The sequence below is a fragment of the Mauremys reevesii genome, linkage group 6, assembly GCF_016161935.1.
Source record: "Mauremys reevesii isolate NIE-2019 linkage group 6, ASM1616193v1, whole genome shotgun sequence".
In the NCBI taxonomy this organism is placed as follows: domain Eukaryota; kingdom Metazoa; phylum Chordata; order Testudines; family Geoemydidae; genus Mauremys; species Mauremys reevesii.
In genome coordinates, this window is record NC_052628.1 from 23411 (window position 1) to 43604 (window position 20194).

The window sequence follows — 20194 nt, forward strand, 5'->3', positions numbered from 1 at the left end:
GCCTAGATGAAATTACTATAATGTGGGTGTGCTACTGGCTAAAGGACTATACTCAATGAGTAGCTATCAATGGTTTGCTGTCAAACTGGACAGGCCTATCTAGTGGGGTCCTGTAGGGGCCAGTCATAGGTCCAGAGGTATTCAATATTTGTCATTAATCACTTGGATTATGAAATGGAGACTATGCTTATAAAATTTGTAGAGGACACTGTCGAAGAAAAACTCAGTTCTCACTTTTTGTTTGGATGCAGCAAAATCAAATACTTTATTATTTCTCCAGTAATTACCATGGAGGGAGAGAGTGCCATAGGACACAGGGTCCTGGACAGGTCTCTCAACTGGTAAACAATCACAGCAAGCCTTTATACCTTTTACAGACAATTTCTAGCAATAATACAGACAGTAAAAAGCAACAAATACATTTTGTTTATACATAAGCTTTCCTGCTATCTCACTAGAAAAACAAGACTGCACATTGCAAGGTCGTAATAACTTTCACACAATTCACTCTGTCTTACATTATCTTGCTTCCTCACGTAACCAGGGTCACAGTTAACCTAACTCATGCTAACTAACATTCATTAAGATCTCTTCAAAACCTTGTTAATTATTTACTGGCTTCCAAGCCGGGAGGGTTGCAAATACTTTGGAGGAGAGGGTTAGTATTAAAAACAACCTTAACAAACTGGAGATTTGGTCTGGAATCAATTGCACAAAATGATTGTCTTCCCACCTTTTCTATCAAGACTGGAAACTCATTGGAACAGGTAACTGTATTTGTGCCAACTCATCATCATCCTATTTGAATCCTGGGAGGGTGGGCCAACCGGAGAGCCACACACAAAAACCAGAAAACAACTAAAGACAAACACTCCCACTTTCGGGTTCCCACGTGGTGAGACTACCCACATCAAAACCGGAATTCATTCAGATTGCCACTAATTCTGCCAGCTGCCGATAACGGGCACTTCGTTGTAGTCACTGTGCGCGTTCTGCAGAACGTCTCCCTCAGCCACGTCTGGCTCTCGCCTCACCCTGTGCATAGCCAGGCTCCCCACAGGGTGACACTGTGCCCGGGGTGCAGCTTTCAGACTCGCTCCTGGGCGTCGCCACGTTTCTTGGGGCTGCGGGAAGGTCGAAGCGGCAACGCCTCGTTCCCGCTCCTGCCCAGAGACTCGGGGCGTCTCCCGCCCGCAGCCCTGCCCAGAGCCAAGCCGACCCCGGTCTGCCTAGTCCCAACAGCACCGCGGGAGGAGCCGGGTCCGCCGCCCGCCTTCGCTACGGAGCGCGGGGCCAGTCCTAATCCCTCCCTCCAGCCCCGCCCCTGGCCTTAGAGACGCCCCAACCCCGCCTCTCCAGCGGCTTCTTTCCTTCCGGTTCCTCAGCCGTCGCTTCCGGTCGGGGTCGGGGTCGGGGTCGTGATGCGACTGTCGGTGGCTGCCGCGATATCCCATGGCCGCGTGCACCGGCGGCTCGGGCTCGGGCCGCGCTCGCGCCTCGACATGCTGCGGAACCTGGTGACGGCGCTGGTGCGGCACGAGCGCATCGAGACGCACTGGGCGCGCGCGGACGAGATGCGGTTCTACGCGGAGCGGGTAAGGAGGCGCGCGGGCCGAGAGCGGCCCTAGGCCGGCGGATCTGCCTGGGGCCGAGGCTCTGCCGTGCGCCTCAGGAGCCCTCGGGGCCGGGCGGCCTAGTCACAGGCTGACGATCCCTGTTTCTCCCCAGCTGATCGACTACGCCAAGCGGGGAGACGCGGACGAGAAGGCCATGCGCATGGCTGACTTCTGGCTGACGGTGAGTAGCCCGGCGCCGCCGAGCAGCTCAGCCTGAGCGGGAAACGGCGCGGACCCCCGAGGGAGCGCGGGCTGTGCCCTGGGGGTAAGGCTGTTCTTGGGGGAGTCAGGCCCTGGCCTCGGGGACGGAGAGCAGCTGATTGGGTGCCTGCCCTCAGCAGTCTAGGTGCCTAGGGAAGGGTAGAGCACAAGGGGGCAGCAGGCCTGGCAGTTGTGAAGGTGCCAGTTGAGACCCAGTTCTTGGAGCTGGAAGAGAGGAAGTGCTGAGATGAGACTGGGAATGGCTCATGATAAAACATGCATGGTCTCCCACGGGGGTTGGCTACTGCATCATATGCTGAGGCTCTAACGTGGGCTCGTTCTCTCTGTATTCTGCCCTTTTCCAGGAGAAAGATCTCATCCATAAGCTGTTTAAACTGTTGGCTCCACGTTTCCAGTCTCATTCTGGGAACTATACACGACTGCTTCAGATCCCCAATCGAGAGAACCTGGATCGGGCCAAGATGGCTGTGATTGAATACAAGGGGAATCCTTTCCCACCTCTCATAGTTCTACACAGGGACAATGAAAAGACCTTACTCAATCAGCTTCTGAAAGGCTACCGTGAAGACATATTAAAGACCAGAGCAACCCAGGTCCCAGAGCGGGCTGCAGTCTCATTGCACACAGGGACTGCAGTGTAGTGCAGCATTCTCTTCCCTCTTTGATCGTAGAGGGTGAATGGGGAATCTATACATTGGGACACAGAGATTCCACTGAAGGAAGGAATCAGAGCCTCAAACTTAAATACTTGCCTCATGTGAGAGCAATGGGTTCAGTTACCCGACTTACTTTGCAGGTGGCCTGGTTTCTATTCACAGTTCCTGAGGCCTGGGTTTGATTCTTGGTCTTGTTCTGTAGGATTATGCAGGAAGCATGAATTCAAGTCCCAGTTCTTTCTTTCTGTGGTATAAGTAGAAGTCCAATTGGAGGGGTAAATGATGCTGAGTAACCTAACCCTTGATGGTCTCTGTAAATAAATGCAGAAAAGGAAGTTTCTTTATTTTCGCTGTGTGATAGCAAGTATTGTACCAGACTCCTTGTTGCAGAGGTAAAGTTTCTTGATACCATAAATTACTGCTTCTTGGAGCAACTACTCCTGGAACCCAGATGAGGAGAGGTGCTTCTTGATTTAGTCGTAAGCGGAGCACAGGATCTGGGCTAAGAGCTTGGTAATAGCGACCATAATATTATTAAGAAGCCCATCAAAGTAGCATTTAACTTCAGAATGGGGAATTTCACAAAAATGAAAAGCTAGTTAAGCTGAAATTAAAGATACAGTCACAAGAATGAAATACCCGCATGCTGCATGGAAACTTTTTTAAAGCACCATAATAGAGGCTCAAATTAAATATACCCTAAATTTAAAAAAAAGTCTAAAAAAGTGCCACCGTGGCTAAACAAAATAAAAAGTGGTTAGAGGCAAAAAGTCATCCTTTAAAAATTGGAGGTCAAATCCTGTTGAGGATAATAGAAAGGAGTATAAACTCTGGCTAGTCAGGTGTAAAGATATAATTGGGCAGGGCAAAAAAGAATTCAAAGAGCAACTTGCAAAAGACTCAAAAACTAACAAAAAAAAATTCTTAACTCCTCAGAAGCAGGAAACCTGCCAAACAATCAGTGGGGCCACTGGACACTGCAGATGCTAAAGGAGCACTCTAGAAAAGCTAAGGACATTGTGGAGAAGCTAAATGAATTCTTTGCATCAGTTTTCACTGTAGAGGATGTGAGGGACAGTCCAACACCTGAGCCATTCATTTTTGGTGAGAAATCTGAGGAACTGTCCCAGATTAAGGTGTCAGAGGTGGTTTTGGAACAAATTAAAAAAATTAACAGTAAGATGGCACCAGGACCAGATGGAGTTCACCTAAGAGTTCTGAAGGAACTCAAATATGAAATTGCAAAACTAAAAACTGAAGTACACCTCTACCCAATATAACATGAATTTGGATATAACACGGGGGGGGCGGGGCTGCGCGCTCTGGCAGATCAAAGCAAGTTCGATATAACGCGGTAAGATTTTTTTTGGCTCCCAAAGACAGCATTTTATCGGGGTAGAGGTGTATGTAACTTATCATTTAAATCTATTTCTGTACCAGCTGACTGGAGGTGGATCGCTCAATGATTGCCTGTTTTGTTCATTCCCTCTGAAGCATCTGGAATTGGCCATTTTGGAAGACAGGATATTGGGCTAGATCGGGGTAGGCAACCTATGGCACGGGTGCCGAAGGCTGATTTTCAGTGGCACTCACAGTGCCTGGGTCTAGGCCACCGGTCCAGGAGGCTCTGCATTTTATTTACTTTACATACAACAATAGTTTAGTGATATATTAGACTTGTAGAAAGAGACCACCTAAAAAAGTTAAAATATATTACTGGCACGCGAAACCTTAATTTAGAGTGAATGAATGAAGATTCGGCACACCACTTCTGAAAGGTTGCCAACCCCTGGGCTAGATAGACCATTGGTCTGACCCAGTATGGCTGTTATGTTGCAATTTGAACAGGAGTACTTGTGGCACCTTAAAGACTAACAAATTTATTTTAGCATGAGCTTTCATGAGCTACAGCTCACTTCTTCCGATGCATAGAATGGAACACACAGACAGGAGATATTTATACATACAGAGAACATGAAAAGGTGGAAGTATGCATACCAACAGGAAAAGTCTAATCAATTGAGATGAGCTATCATCAGCAGGAGGAAAAAAAACTTTTTGAAGTGATAATTAAGATGGCCCATAGAAGGTGTGAGGTGCTGTGTGGATTCCTCTCCTCCCCCAGCCAGTTCTCTGATGCATGTTTCTGTTCCCAGCTGTGACTGCTTAGTGCTTAATTCTGTAGTCTTTTAGGCAGCTGTGTAACAGGTGGTTAGCTTTTCATACACAAAGTATTCTTACACTTTGTTGAGAATTGTAGTACCCAGTATGCAGCCTCTTAGTTCTGTAAATGCCTGTGGTCTTTTTAGTCTGTTACCCGTTAGGCTAGTTTCAGTTTTAGAAAGTTTGAGTACAAACCTAAGTGTCAAATAAAGGAGATTAACATCACCTTTAAACATGGTAATGTGGGAGGGATTTTCATTCATGTTCCAAACAAAAAGTCTAGACAAGTGCACTTTGAGCACACTGATTGCTTAGAGCAGTGATACTCAGATCTTATATAAAATCATGAGTGATGTGGAGAAAGTAGATAAGGAAAAGTTATTTACTTATTCCCATAATACAAGAACTAGGGGCCACCAAATAAAATTAATGGGCAGCAGATTTAAAACAAAAGGAAGTTCTTCACACAGCGCCCAGTCAACTTGTGGAACTCCTTGCCTGAGGAGACTAGGAGTATAACAGCATTTAAAAGAGGACTGATAAAATCATGGAGGTTAAGTCCATTAATGGCTATTAGCCAGGATGGGTAAGGAATGGTGTCCCTAGCCTCTGTTTGTCAGAGGGTGGAGATGGGTGGCAGGAGAGAGATCACTTGATCATTACCTGTTTGGTTCACTCCATCTGGGGTACCTGGCATTGGCCACTGTCGGTAGATGGATACTGGGCTAGATGGACCTTTGGCCTGACTCAGTACAGCCGTTCTTATCTTCTTGGTGGTTCAGGAGCCGAATTAACAATCAACATTACCCAAAAGAGCCACAGTAGTGTGAATTCATCATTTCATTTACTATATGACAGGAAATATTTAGTGATTATTATTCTCACAGCAAATAAATTATTTAACTTAGTGCAAGTTGATAACTTAATTGGTTAATAACATAGTAAAAGCATTCAGATTTATTAATCATAGGATTAGAAGGGACCACAAAGATTATTTGGTCTGCTGAGATGCAGGATTTGTTGTGTCTAAACCATCCAAGACAGATGGCTATCTAGCCTCCTTTTGAAAACCTCCAGTGAAGAAGCTTCCACAACCTCCCAAGGCAGTTTATTCAATTGTCCTACTGTTAGAAAGTTTTTACAGTAACTCCTTGCTTAACATTGTAGTTACGTTCCTGAAAAATGCTACTTTAAGCGAAACTGTATTAAGCGAATCCAATTTCCCCATAAGAATTAATGCAAAGGAGGGGTGGGGGTTAGGTTCCAGGGAATTTTTTTTTTTGCCAGACAAAAGACTATATGAGTGCACACACACACTGTATAAGTTTTAAACAATATTGTATGCAGCAATGATGATTGTGAAGCTTGGCTGAGATGGTGGAGTCAGAGCTAAGGCACAGGAGCGGAGGAAGGGGATGACACTGACATTAGCTCCCCTCTTCCACCCCACACAGCAAACAGGAGGCTCCCAGGAGCAGCTCCAAGGCAGAGGGCAGGAGGGACAGCTGAACTGCCTGGCAAGTGATAGCCTGCTAGGTGGCTGCCACACAGGGAACTCAGGGGAGCAGGGAGCTGATGGGGCTGCCAGTCCATCCTGGTTCCAAGCCCCCGCCAGCAAGCTCTAATGGGCTGCTTTCTGCAAGCAATGGCCAAAGCATGCGGCTGCCAAACTGTTATAAGGGAGCATTGTGCAACTTTAAATGAGCATGTTCTATAACTGATCAGCAACAGAACAATGAAACGTTAACTGGGATGACTTTAAGTGAGGTGTTACTGTACTGAGATTTAATCTAAATTTGCTATCCTGGAGTTTGAACTCATTGCCTTTGTCCTGCCCTCTGTGGCAAGAGAAAAACTCTTCTCCATCTTATTTTATGGCAGCCTTTCAAGTATTTGAAGACTGCTATCATATCCCCCCTTAATCTCCTCTTTTTCCAAACTAAACATACCCAGTTCTTTCACCTTTGCTCATATGGTTTCCATTGTATCCCTTTGATCATCTTAATCACTCACCTCTGGATCCTTTCCAGTTTCTTTACATCCTTTCTATACATTGTTGACCAAAATTGGACATGGTACTCTAGCCTAAAAACCGCTAAATAGAGCAGTACTATCACCTCTCATGACTGTCATGTTATGCCTCTATTAATGCAACCTAAAATTGCATTTGCTCTTTTTGCAACAGCATTGCATTGGTGACTCATGTGGAGGTTGTGATCCACCACAACTCCCAAATCCTTTCCAGCAGTGCTGCTAGCAAGCCAGTTATCTCCATTCTGTATTTATGCATTTGATTTTTCTTCACTTAGTGTAGCACCTTACATTTATCTTTGCTGAATTTCATTTTGTTGTCTATAGCCCACTTCTCCAATTTATCAAGATCCCTCTACATTTTAGCTCTATCTTCCAAAGTGTTAGCTTCCCCCGCCAGCTTATTTGATCAGTATGCTCTCTATTACTACATCAAAGTAATTAACAAATATGTTAAACAACACCGGACCCAGCACAGATCCCTGTGGAACTCCACTTGGGCCCTCCACTTGGGGGGAGGGATAGCTCAGTGGTTTGAGCATTAGTCTGCTAAACCCAGGGTTGTGAGTTCAATCCTTGAGGGGGCCACTTGGGGATCTGGAGCAAAAATTAGATCAGAGGGGGCTGTGCAGAGGGAGGCTCACCAAAGACCAGCTGATTGCGCAGCTAGAGGAGGGAGATCACGTGAGTGAACTGATCCCTGTCTCTGAGGGAAGCAGCCTGGCAAATGCAGCACAGGCACCAGTGTCTATCCCTGCTGGGAGTGGTCAGCCAGCGATTGAGGGCTTCCCAAGACCCCCCATTCCTATGCCTAGGGGGAGGGGGAGGAGGAGGCCAGCGACTACTGAGGGCACCGTGACCCCCCCGACTAGCAGGGGATCGTCCCGGCGACACTCGGCATCCGTGGAGCGCAAGCGGCTGGAATGGGGGAGAGAGCTAAAACAGAGAGCTGGAGGATCGTGAGAAACAGAGAGAACATGAGGAGAGACAGAGGGAACATGAAGCGAGACAGAGGGAACATGAAGAACGACAGCGTCATCATGAGCTGGAGCTGGCGAGGCTGAGGGGCAGCGGGCCCCCGGCTGCGGTGAGTGGGGGGGGGGCCAGGACTGCGCAGAGCTTTGATAAGTGCATCCTGGCCCAGAGTAAGGAGGGGGAGGACATGGATGATTTCCTGGATGCCTTTGAGACGGCCTGTGAGCTGCACCAGGTAGATCCTGCGGACAGGCTCCGGGTTCTCACCCCCTGACTGGACCCCATTGTACTGCCAACTGGAAGAGGCAGAGAAAGGGAACTACAAACTATTCAAACAGGCCCTGCTGCGCGAGTTTGGGCTGACTCCTGAGATGTACCGGGAGAGGTTCCGGAGTCAGGATAAAACCCCTGAGGTCTCATATCTGCAACTAGCCGTCCGCATGGAGGGATACGCCAGCAAGTGGGCAGATGGGGCCCAGACGAAGGGGGACCTGGTTAAACTGCTGGTACTGGAACAACTGTATGAGTGGTACCCATCCGACCTGAGGCTGTGGTTGAGGGACCAAAAGCCAGAGAACCCGCAACATGCAGGGCGGCTGGCTGATGACTTTGTGAAGAGCCGGTCTGTGTGTGGCAGGGAGGAGCCCCAAAGGAACAGGCTCGCCACGATGCAGAGAGTGAGTCATCCTGGGACCCCCCCAAAGTGGGAATAGGGAGAACCCCCTCCCAAGAGGAACGCCCAGCGTCAGGGACAACCGACTGGTTCGAGGGGACCTATGGGACATGAGCTGCTATCAATGTGGCCAGAGGGGCCACATATGGTCCCAGTGCCCCAGGCTCAAGGACAGACTGAGCAGACCGACCCCACACCAGGTTAACTTCGTAGAGACCCAGACGGATGAGGGGCAGCGTTCGCAGGAAAGGGGATCTGGCCGCGTACCACCTGCGAAGGAGGGAGGAGGGCCCCAGGTCAGCTCCTCTGGGGGGCTGGATGCTCCAGGCTCCAGGTTTTTGGTTTATAGGGTGGGCACGGGGCTACCCCTCCGGAGAGAGTGCCTTGTTCCCCTGGAGGAAGATGGGAGGAAGGTCACTGGGTACTGGGACACGGGTGCAGAGGTGACAGTGGCCCGGCCCTAGGTGGTGGCCCCAGAGCGGATGGTGCCCAACACCTACTTGACCCTGATGGGTGTGAGCGGGACCCCATTCAAGGTGCCCGTGGCAAGGGTACACCTGAAATGGGGGTACACCCACATTTGCCCACGGAGGTGTTAATGGGGGAGGACCTGGCGGTCTGGCCAAGCAATGCCAGGGGTGCCCTGGTCATGACCTGTAGTCTGAGTTGGCGCAGGGCACTGCGCCCTGACAACGGGGAAGGTACCCTGCCCGAGGTGCAGGACCCTAACCTGGTGGGGAGGGAACGCCCAGAGACACGGCTCAGAGAGGCTGCGGCCTCAGACCCAGCCAGCGGGAGAGAGCAGGTCCCCATCCCTGTCCCAGCTGCTGAGTTCCAGGCCGAGTTGCAGAAGGATCCCTCCTTGCAGAAGCCCAGGGACCGGGCTGACCTCAATGCAGCACAGACCATGAGGAGAGGTTGCAAGGAGAGGTTCCTGTGGGAGAAGGGGTTCCTGTACCGAGAATGGGTTCCCCCCAGGGAAGTGGAGTCATGGGGGATCAGGAGGCAGCTGGTGGTTCCCCAGAAGTTTCACCACAAGCTCCTGTACCTGGCCCATGACATCCCCCTCGCTGGGCACCAGGGAATCTGACGCACCAGGCAGAGGCTGCTACAGAACTTTTACTGGCTTGGGGCCTTTACCCATGTCCGACAGTACTGCCGATCCTGTGACCCCTGCCAGCGGGTGGGGAAGGCCCGGGACAAGGGGAAAGCAGCTTTGAGGCTTTCCCCATCATAGAAGAACCTTTCCAGAAGGTGGCCATGGACATAATGGGATCTCTCAGCAAGGCGACCCGGTCAGGGAAGAAATACATCCTGGTGGTGGTAGATTTCGCCACTTGCTACCTGGAGGCGGTGGCCTTGTCCTCTATCGAAGCAGACACCGTGGCAGATGCGCTGCTGACCATTTTCAGCCGAGTGGGGTTCCCCAAGGAAGTCTTAACGGACCAGTGGTCCAACTTCATGTCGACCCTGCTCCAGTCCCTGTGGGAGAAATGTGGGGTCCGGCACAACTGGGCCTCAGCGTATCACCCCCAGTCCAACGGGTGATGGAGAGGTTCAACGGGACGCTAAAGATGATGCTAAAAACATTTATGAACCAGCACCCACAGGACTGGGAAAAGTACTTACCTCACCTGCTGTTCGCGTACAGGGAGGTATCCCAGGAATCTACTGGGTTTTCACCTTTCTAACTGTTATATGGAAGGCGGGTAAGGGGGCCCCTGGACCTGATGAGAGACGAATGGGAGGGGAAGGCTGCGCCCGATGGAGAGTTGGTGGTGGAGTATGTCCTGACCTTTCGGGAAAGACTTGCCGAGCTCATGGGCCTGGCCAGGGAGAATCTGGCCCGAGCCCAGAGGAAGCAGGTCTGGTATGACCGCACGGCGCGGGCCCACGCCTTCGCCACCAGGGATCAAGTGATGGTTCTCATCCCCGTGAGGAAAAACAAACTCCAAGCTGCCTGGGAAGGGCCCTTCAAGGTTATCAAGCAAGTAAATGAGGTAAACTATGTGGTGGAGCTGTCGAACCGGGCTCATCGCCGCCGGGTGTACCATGTGAATATGATGAAGCCATACTATGACAGGGGGAATGTGGTGTTGGCCATGTGTGGACACTGGGAGGAGCAGGGAGATGACCCTTTAGTGGATCTATTCCCAGGGACAAAAGCTGGTTCCCCACTGGAGGAGATTCCCCTCTCTGATCAGCTGACCCCGGCCCAGCATGCTGAGATCCGAGGGGTGCTGCATCTATACCGACAGCTGTTTTCCAACCAGCCTGGGCGCACTAATTTGACTGTCCATCGGGTGGAGACCAGGTCACACCCCCCTATAAGATGCTCCCCTTTTCGGGTCATCAGGAAACCTGCCCAGGACCTAGAAAGAGAGGTCAGGGACATGCTGGCCTTGGGGGTGATCCAGCCGTCCGCCAACCCTTGGGCCTCGCCACTGGTGCTGGTCCCCAAGAAGGACGGGTCGATCTGGTTCTGTGTGGACTATCGAAAGCTCAATGCCATCACTGTATCTGATGCCTACCCCATGCCCAGGCCTGACGAGCTCCTAGACAGGCTGGGAGGCGCTCGGTACCTCACCACCATGGATCTTACAAAGAGCTACTGGCAAGTGCTGCTGGACACGGATGCCAGGCTGAAATCGGCCTTTATCAGCCCTCTGGGGCTCTATGAGTTTCTGACCCTGCCCTTCGGCCTCAAGGGAGCGCCGGCCACTTTCAAGCGCCTGGTGGATCAGCTACTGAGGGGGATGGAGTGTTTTACTGTGGCGTATATTGACGACATCTGCGTCTTCAGCCAGACCTGGGAGAACCACGTGTCCCAGGTTAGACGAGTGCTGGACTGACTCCGAGAGGCTGGGTTAACCGTAAATGCTGAGAAGTGCAAGGTGGGGATGGCTGAAGTATCTTACCTGGGCCATCGGGTGGGGAGCGGCTGCCTAAAGCCGGAACCAGCCAAGGTGGAGGTGATCAGAGACTGGCCCGCTCCCCAGACCAAAAAGCAGGTCCAGGCCTTTATCGGGATGGCGGGGTACTATCGAAGGTTCGTGCCCCACTTTAGCGCCATAGCCGCTCCCATCACTGAGCTGTGCAAGAAGGGGAAGCCAGACAAGGTGGTCTGGACTGAGCGGTGCCAGCAGGCTCTCCGGGCGCTGAAGGAGGCTCTGGTTAGTGGCCCAGTTCTGGCAAACTCAAATTTTGACAAGCCCTTTATGGTGTTCACTGACGCCTCAGACACGGGACTGGGGGCAGTGTTAATGCAGGAGAATGAAAAGGGGGAGAGAGACCCCATCGTGTACCTGAGCAAGAAGTTGCTACCCCGGGAGCAGAACTATGCGGCCATCGAGAAGGAATGCCTGGCCATGGTGTGGGCCCTTAAGAAACTGGAGCCATATCTCTTTGGGCGCCACTTCACCGTGTACACCGACCACTCTCCCCTGACCTGGCTGCACCAGATGAAAGGAGCCAACGCCAAGCTCCTGAGGTGGAGCCTGCTCCTGCAGGACTATGACATGGACGTGGTCCATGTGAAGGGAAGTGCCAACCTGATAGCGGACACACTGTCCCGGAGAGGGGGCCCTGAACTTCCCCAGGTCACTGGGCAGAGTGACCCCGCTCAGTTCAGTCTCAAAGGGGGGAGAGATGTGATAGAGTAGGGACTGTGTGTGGGGGATGGGAGAGCCGGGGAGGACTTTAGGTGATGGACAATACCTGAGCCTGTAACCTGAGCTAGGCGGGGGGAGGGGAGGTCAACACTTTTGCCTGGGAAGCTAGACAAAGGAGAGAGCCGGCTGGAGAGGGTTGGGTCAGTTTCGGTTTGGGGCTCGGGGGTGCAGTGCAGGGAATCCCAAGCTGGGAACTAAGCTCCCTGCACCTCCAGAAGGACCCATTTGAGGGGTCCTGGCCATATTTCCAAGCTCTCCTGTATCCTGCATTCCTGTTGTACAATAAACCTTCTGTTTTACTGGCTGGCTGAGAGTCACTGTGAGTCCCAGTATAAGGGGTGCAGAGCCGGACTCCCCCACACTCCGTGACAGATTTCCAGAAAGCCTTCGACAAGGTCCCTCACCAAAGGCTGTTACGTAAATTAAGCTGTCATAGGATAAAAGGGAAGGTCCTTTCATGGATTGAGAACTGGTTAAAAGACAGGGAACAAAGGGTAGGAATTAATGGTAAATTCTCAGAATGGAGAGGGGTAACTAGTGGTGTTCCCCAAGGGTCAGTCCTAGGACCAGTCCTATTCAATTTATTCATAAATGATCTGGAGAAAGGGGTAAACACTGAGGTGGCAAAGTTTGCAGATGATACTAAACTGCTCAAGATAGTTAAGACCAAAGCAGACTGAGAAGAACTTCAAAAAGATCTCACAAAACTAAGTGACTGGGCAACAAAATGGCAAATGAAATTTAATGTGGATAAATGTAAAGTAATGCACATTGGAAAAAATAACCCCAACTATACATACAATATGATGGGAGCTAATTTAGCTACAACGAGTCAGGAAAAAGATCATCGTGGAGTCATCGTGGATAGTTCTCTGAAGATGTCCACGCAGTGTGCAGAGACGGTCAAAAAAGCAAACAGGATGTTAGGAATCATTAAAAAGGGGATAGAGAATAAGACTGAGAATATATTATTCCTTATATAAATCCATGTTACGCCCACATCTCGAATACTGTGTACAGATGTGGTCTCCTCACCTCAAAAAAAGATACTGGCACTAGCAAAAGTTCAGAAAATGGCAACTAAAATGATCGGGTTTGGAGAGGGTCCCATACGAGGAAAGATTAAAGAGGCTAGGACTCTTCAGCTTGGAAAAGAGGAGACTAAGGGGGAATATGATAGAGGTATATAAAATCATGAGTGATGTTGAGAAAGTGGATAAGGAAAAGTTATTTACTTATTCCCATAATACAAGAACTAGGGGTCACCAAATGAAATTAATAGGCGGCAGGTTTAAAACAAATAAAAGGAAGTTCTTCTTCATGCAGCGCACAGTCAACTTGTGGAACTCCTTGCCTGAGGAGGTTGTGAAGGCTAGGACTATAACAGCGTTTAAAAGAGAACTGGATAAATTCATGGTGGTTAAGTCCATAAATGGCTATTAGCCAGGATGGGTAAGGAATGGTGTCCCTAGCCTCTGTTTGTCAGAGGATGGAGATGGGTGGCAGGAGAGAGATCACTTGATAACTGCCTGTTAGGTTCACTCCCTCTGGGGCACCTGGCATAGGCCACTGTCGGTAGACAGATACTGGGCTAGATGGACCTTTGGTCTGACCCGGTACGGCTGTTCTTATGTTCTTATGTTACTGTATGATTTACCCTGGCCACTTGGATCACTCTTGCCTTCTTCATTATTAATCATAAGTGTTCCTTTCCTAGATAAATATAGTGAAGAGGCAACCTAATAACCTAATTCCAACTTTGACTGTAAACAAGTGACAGTTTTTTTAATGTACAGTTTATGCTAATGAAGCATTTCTTCCAGCAGCACACATGCTGTTATTTATGTTGTTGCTGATCTAAGGCTACAGTTTAAAAATGAGTTCTGGGAAAGGACACACTCTGTCTTTACTGAACACTGCACCATCGAGTCCATCTCTCACTGGTGCCTGTAGGTGCTCCTGCAGTACAAATCACATGTGTGGAGGCCAAGAATTAATTAATAGAGGTTTGAAGGGATCTTAATGTATGTTAGCTAATTAGCAGAGGTTAAGATGTTACCCTGTATCTGGTGCAGAGTGAATTGTGTGAAAAGTCGTTACGACCTTGTGAATTGCAGTCTTGTTTTCTGTTCTAGTATTGCAGACAAATAAGATAACGAATAGGCTTATGTATAAACAAATGCAAATGTTTACTTTTACTGTCTGCAAGTATGCTAACCATGGTCTGCTAGAAAGGTATAAAGATTGTTATGATTGTTTACTAATTGAGAGAGATCCGTCCAGGGCAAGGGGCAAACCTAGCTCCTGACACTCTCTCCCTCTTGTGTTCACTAGAGTATTAAAATAAAGTATTTGTTTCTGCTGCACCTAAACATAGAAGTGAGAACTGAGTTTTTCTTCGACAATTTGGGGGCTCGTCCGGGATGGCAACGCCCCACGACACACAGCATGGCGCCACAATAGAGGTAAGAGACCTTTGAAATCTCTCTATTGGGGGAGGAGGGAGGACTGTCTGGGGGGTCTGTTTCTCTGCTGCTCACGCCATCTGAACTTATTGACTGTGCAGCAGGATCAAATGCAGAGTGGTATTGGGGAGAGGCCCCAATAAGGTATTTATAGCAGTACTGGGAACTGCTGAGTTGGCTAACAGGTACATGCATAAGGTAATGCATGAGGTAATGCATAAGGTAATGCATTAGAATGCACCGGTGCTGAGGGTTTTGTTTTACTGCCTCAAGACATAGTATTGGTCCGACCAGGTAACGATGCATCTTGGTTAAAAAAAAAAAAAAAAAAAAAGGAAAAAAAAGATAAAAAGAAAAATTTTAAAAAGAGATAAAAAGGTTAAAAAAGTTAAAAAAAAAAGGATAAGAGGCCTTGGGTGTGTGTGTGTGTTTACCTGTGTGAGTGTTTGTTGCTGGAAGCAGATTGCCCTGTGAAGCGATTGCTAATGATCAGGAGTAGTCTACGCGCAGCCCAGTAACTAGTGGATCTGTAGGAGATCCGACCCACGGTGGGCTGACTCAGCTTGGCATAGTCCGGCGAGGAAGCTGCCTGGGTCTAGAGGTGTGAACCCATCTTCCCTCCTTTCCTTCTGTGTGGGCTACTGACAATCTGATTGTTTCCCTGTAAGCAATTAGGTATGCGGCTTTATCTCCGGAAATGGAAATGGAGTCTTTTGCTGAAAGGATGTGTGTCGTAGTCTTTCTTGTGAGTCTCTCCTGTATGTGAGTACCCTGTAGGGTGAACTCCTTAGATTCTGGAACCCTCTGAGTTTGTGTGATTGGAACATGGGGAGGGACAGTCTAAACTTTCCACCTTACCCCTAAGGGTACCCTGCATATTACATGTCATTATGGTCCTCAAACCTGCAGGTATTTAAATGATTGGACTCTATACACGCGTGAAAATTCATTTAAACAATGCCCATTAGAAGGTACCTTTGAATTAGGTAAACTTACATACCGAGAAACCCTTAAATCACACGGCAGTTTCTGTCTTGGTGGGAGGAAGCAACAAAGAGACTCCATGAAGATGTTATTGCCCTATCTTGCTCGCATATACCATGGAATGGCACACGTGAGCAAAAGGGGATGGTTGCTGCAGTTGCTTCTGCTGCACCTAAACATAGAAGTGAGAACTGAGTTTTTCTTCGACACATGCACTAACCTAAAAAAAAGAACTTGACGTGCTGGTGTATGAAGCTGGTGGAAAAAATTTAAGCATTTGTCTATGTGGAAAATGCTAGTGCTTGTTCAACATAAGGGTGACTGTAAAACTGTCCTTATGGCTACAGTGCTGTGCTTGTTTTTAAACTTAGTCAGTGACACAAACACTTTCATAGAATCCCAGAATATCAGGGTTGGAAGGGACCTCAAGGTCATCTAGTCCAACCCCCTGCTCAAAGCATCCCAGCCAGGGCTTTGTCAAGCCTGACCTTAAAAACCTCCAAGGATGGAGATTCCACCACTTCACCACCCTCCTAGTGAAAAAGTTTTTCCTAATATCCAACCTAAACCCCCACCACTGCCTCCATGAATCCTTTCACAAGAACTTTCACAAGATCTCAGGAAGGTTTTCAAAAGGAGGTTGGATGCCTTAGACACAACAGATCCTGCATCTTGGTGGGGGTTAGACTAGATGACTTGTGGTCCCTTCTAACCCTATGATTCTATGAATCAGGCATCCTTATCACTAAGGTGGCACTTTGAGAGGACAGCAACTATCAGACAAGCCAAGATGCTGCTATTACAGAACATGGGAATTGACAGATCAGTTCAGACTTCTGGTCCACCTGAATTAGTACCAAATGCTTCAGAAAAAGGAGTTGGCTGAAGTAGTCAACTATGACATAACTTTTGTATAAGGGAAGTATCCTTAACTCATGTCTGAGATTAGCCTGTGATCTGAATGCTAATGTAACTCTGACTTGTTTTTATCCTTCTAAGTATACATTTTCCTTTTAAATTCCAACTAAGCTCTTGGCTACTGTGGTATTGAGTTTGAAAGGTTATGCATGCATTCTATAAGAACATAAGAGTGGCAATACTTGGTCAGACCAAAGGCCCATGTAGGCCTAGTATCTTGTCTCCCAACAGTGGCCAATACCAGGTGCCCCAGAGGGAATGACCAGAACAGGTAATCATCCCGTGAGCCATCCAATCGCCCATTCCCAGCTTCTGGCAAAGAGAGGCTAGAGACACCATCCCTGCCCATCCTGGCTAATAGCCATTGATGGACCTATCCTCCATGAACTTATCTAGTTCTTTTTTTAACCCTGTTACATTCTTGGCCTTCACAACTTCCTCTGGCAAAGAGTTCCACAAGTTGACTATGCGTTTTGTGACAAAATACTTCCTTTTTGTTGTTTTAAACCTGCTGCCTCTGTTCCCCTTACATCTTGGTGAGAGAGCCAAAAGCTCTGTTAACATTGTAAATGGACTACAGTAACTCCTCGCTTAACGTTGTAGTTATGTTCCTGAAAAATGCTACTTTAAGCGAAATGATGTTAAGTGAATCTAATTTCCCCATAAGAATGAATGTAAATGGGGGGGGTGGGGGTTAGGTTCCAGGGAATTTTTTTATGCCAGACAAAAGACTATTTTTGTTATATATAGACAGTATAAGTTTTAAACAAACAATTTAATACTGTACACAGCACTGATGATTGTGAAGCTTGGTTGAGGTGGTAGAGTTAGAGGGTCGACGAGGATGGGATATTTCCCAGGAATGCCTTACTGCTAAATGATGAACTAGCACTCGGCTGAGCCCTTAAGGGTTAACACGTTAATGTAGCCTCACATTCTACAAGGCAGCACGGAGGGAGGGGAGACAACATGACAGAGAGAGACAGTGTGCATGAGAGAGACGCACATTGCCCCTTTAAGTATGCTGACACCACTCTAAGTACATTGCCTTTTTAAGTAGATCAGCAAGTTGAGACAGCAGCTGTTGCCAGCAAGCTCCCTCAGTCCTAAGCCCTGTCATGTTCCCCCCACCCAAACCTCTGTGGAGAGGAACACCCTGACATTAGCACCCCTCTTCCCCCTTACACAGCAAGCAGGAGGCTCCCGGGAGCAGCTCAGGGCAGTGGGAGGAGAGAGGGACAGCTGAACTGCCAGCAACTGATAGCCTGCTAGGCGGCTGCCACACAGGGAACTTAGGGGAGCTGATGCGGGGCTGCCTGTCCATGCTGGTTCTAAGCCCCCACCAGCTGGCTCCAATGTGCTGCTCTTTCTGCAAGCAGTGGACAAAGCAGGCGGCTGCCAAACAACGTTATAAAGGAGCACTGCACAACTGTAAATGAGCATGTTCTCTAATTGATCAGCAACGAAACATTAACCAGGATGATGCTAAGTGAGGAGTTACTGTATTTCATAGGGACTGTGGTGGGAACTAGAAATAAAAGGTCACTGGGTGCACAGCTGGTGGAGCTTGTGTAGTTTCTGCAGGGAAGAAGATGGGGGTAGAGTGGGCCTGTTACAGTCTTATACTACCCAGTACAAATATATTAAGTCTATTCCCTGAAAGGAATAACGTCAGTTTATTATTTTAAATAGCTATCCAAACATTTCAACAAACCACAGTGGATTAGATAAAACAATAAAACAAGTTTATTAACTACAAAGATGGATTTTAAGTGAGTACGAGTAATGAGCCATAAAAGTCAGAAATGGTTACAAGAAAAATAAAACAATCCCTGGTGCCTAACAATAGATTATATTCAAAACAAAGATTTCTCACCACATGCTTTCAGCAGTCTTGCTGACCAAACTCTTTACATAAAGGACCCCTCCCCCAGAGTCCAACGGCCGCTTCCTTTGTTTTGTCAAATGCAGAAAATGCGATGGGAAGGGAGAGAGAGTTCTCTGCCCCCTTTGGGAGCATTTCCAGGCGGGAGCAAGGTGACAGGCCATTTGTGTGGAAGGAACTCCATGCTGTTTTTTTGCTAAGATACAGATTTTTGCCCGTCCCCTTTCCTGCCAAAGAATGGCCATTTAGCAGGTAATGTCCATCAGCCTTGTTTACACCTGGCTGAGGTATCTCTGACGAACTGCTTTGGCCACTCCCCAAACTTATCTGGAAAATATACTTTTATAGTCACAATCTCAGTTTATGCTTGTAACGTCACATATAATGCTGCTGCGTGCATTTTGCCATGATACTACTGATCATCAAATTACAAGTTTTTAAATGATACCTTAAAAGGCATACTTGTACAAACATTATTACAGTAGTGTGTAGGGTGTGAACACAAGGGTATCATCTGTCACACAGGTCCACTCTTTGTGTATCCCCACAATACACACACCTAAGTTCTCTGTAAGCTGCATGACCACGCAGCAGAGGCGCCCTGCCGGAGCCATCACGGCTGGGGAGAGGCACCTCTCCCCAGCCCCAAGCTGCTATGCTGAGAGAGGGCTGGGGGGAGTCCTTTCTCCCTGCTGCAGTCCCAGGGCAGCGTACACTCTGAACCCCCCATCCCAGAGCCCACAACCCCAGCCAGAGCCTGCACCCCAACTCTCTGCCCTAGCCCTGAGCCCCCTCCTGAACCCCTCATCCCTGACCACACTCCAGAGCCCTCGCCCACCCGCACTCTAACCCTCTGCCCCAGCCCTGAGCCCCCTCCCAAACTCCAAACCCCTCAGTCCCCTCCCGAACCCCTCATCCCTGACCACGCTCCAGAGCCCTCGCCCACCCGCACTCTAACCCTCTGCTCCAGCCCTGAGCCCCCTCCCAAACTCCAAACCCCTCAGCCCCACCCCTGCCACACACCACCTCCATTTTGGTACACTTAAAATTAATTCCGTACATGGACGTAAAAAATTAGAGGGAACATTGACACACACCTTTGCTCTCATAAATCCTGGCACATTTCCTGGACTGTGTGGGTATCTCTTGAGCTGACAGGTTGTTCTGTCAGGTATTCCTTCTGGTGTACAAAGGTGGGCCTGGCTTTCAGCTGCCTAGGGAAAAGAACAAACGAGGAAAAACCCACTCTAACGTTTTGTTCACCCGCACCATGAGATTATTCCTTCTAAGGCTTGCCTTCAGAGTCAAAGCTCCCTTTCCTTCCCACAATCAGCCTGGTACTATAGCCACTCATCTTGTGGATACACTTCCAGAAGCCCACATGATCACTTTGGTGCACTGTCTCACCTCCTACACCACAAGTACACATTAAGAGAAAAAAATGTCACCTACTGAACAACAGAAAGCAGATAAGACCTACCTGATAGCAGTTGTCAGATTCAGATACCAGTTGTTAATATCCTCCTGGTTGCTCGACATCAGCAGCAGTGTCTTGTGGGGAAAGGAGAGCTGAAAGAAGAGAACATAATAGCTACACTTGGTCAGACCAATGATCCCTCTAATCTAGTATGTCTTCCAGCAGCAGCCAGGGCCAGATGTTTCAGGGGGAAGGAACAGAACAGAAGGAGAAAGGCGTTGAGTCCAACACCCATCTTTAACATTTCCTTTGCCCCAGACAGCAGCCCTGCCACAGAAACAACCAGCACCTCATCCCATCCTACACATTTCTGTAATCTTCCTTTTGCAATAGAAAAGCAACAGGGCTGTCCAGCTCCAGGCTATACTGGCACAGAAACAGACCTGCCCTACTCTGTTCCATTCCAGCTGATGATCTCAAAATACTTCACACAATTAAATATTCCTCCCACCACCCTA

General features: G+C 48.6%; 2 protein-coding genes across 8 annotated transcripts in view; one reads left to right on the forward strand and one right to left on the reverse strand.

The window, feature by feature from the left end:
- Nucleotides 1–1346: 1346 nt before the first annotated feature.
- On the forward strand, nt 1347–2838 carry MRPL17 (mitochondrial ribosomal protein L17). Its single transcript, XM_039544626.1, has 3 exons — nt 1347–1595; nt 1729–1797; nt 2183–2838. Exons 1-3 carry the CDS (start codon nt 1422–1424, stop codon nt 2477–2479), a joined length of 540 nt encoding a protein of 179 aa, XP_039400560.1. The 5' UTR covers nt 1347–1421; the 3' UTR covers nt 2480–2838.
- A 2545-nt stretch (nt 2839–5383) lies between these two features.
- ARHGEF39 (Rho guanine nucleotide exchange factor 39) overlaps nt 5384–20194 on the reverse strand; it is a 70070-nt gene continuing 55259 nt past the window's right edge. For 6 of the 7 annotated variants that reach the window (XM_039545066.1, XM_039545060.1, XM_039545063.1 and 3 more), the window contains 3 exons: nt 19740–19828; nt 19357–19473; nt 18142–18586 (listed from right to left, as the gene is read on the reverse strand). In XM_039545066.1, the coding sequence (XP_039401000.1) occupies nt 19365–19473; nt 19740–19828 (198 nt within the window). In that variant the 3' untranslated portion in view covers nt 18142–18586; nt 19357–19364. Of the gene's footprint in view, nt 5505–18141; nt 18587–19356; nt 19474–19739; nt 19829–20194 lie in introns of those variants that run through there. The other variant, XM_039545061.1, reaches the window with a different exon arrangement.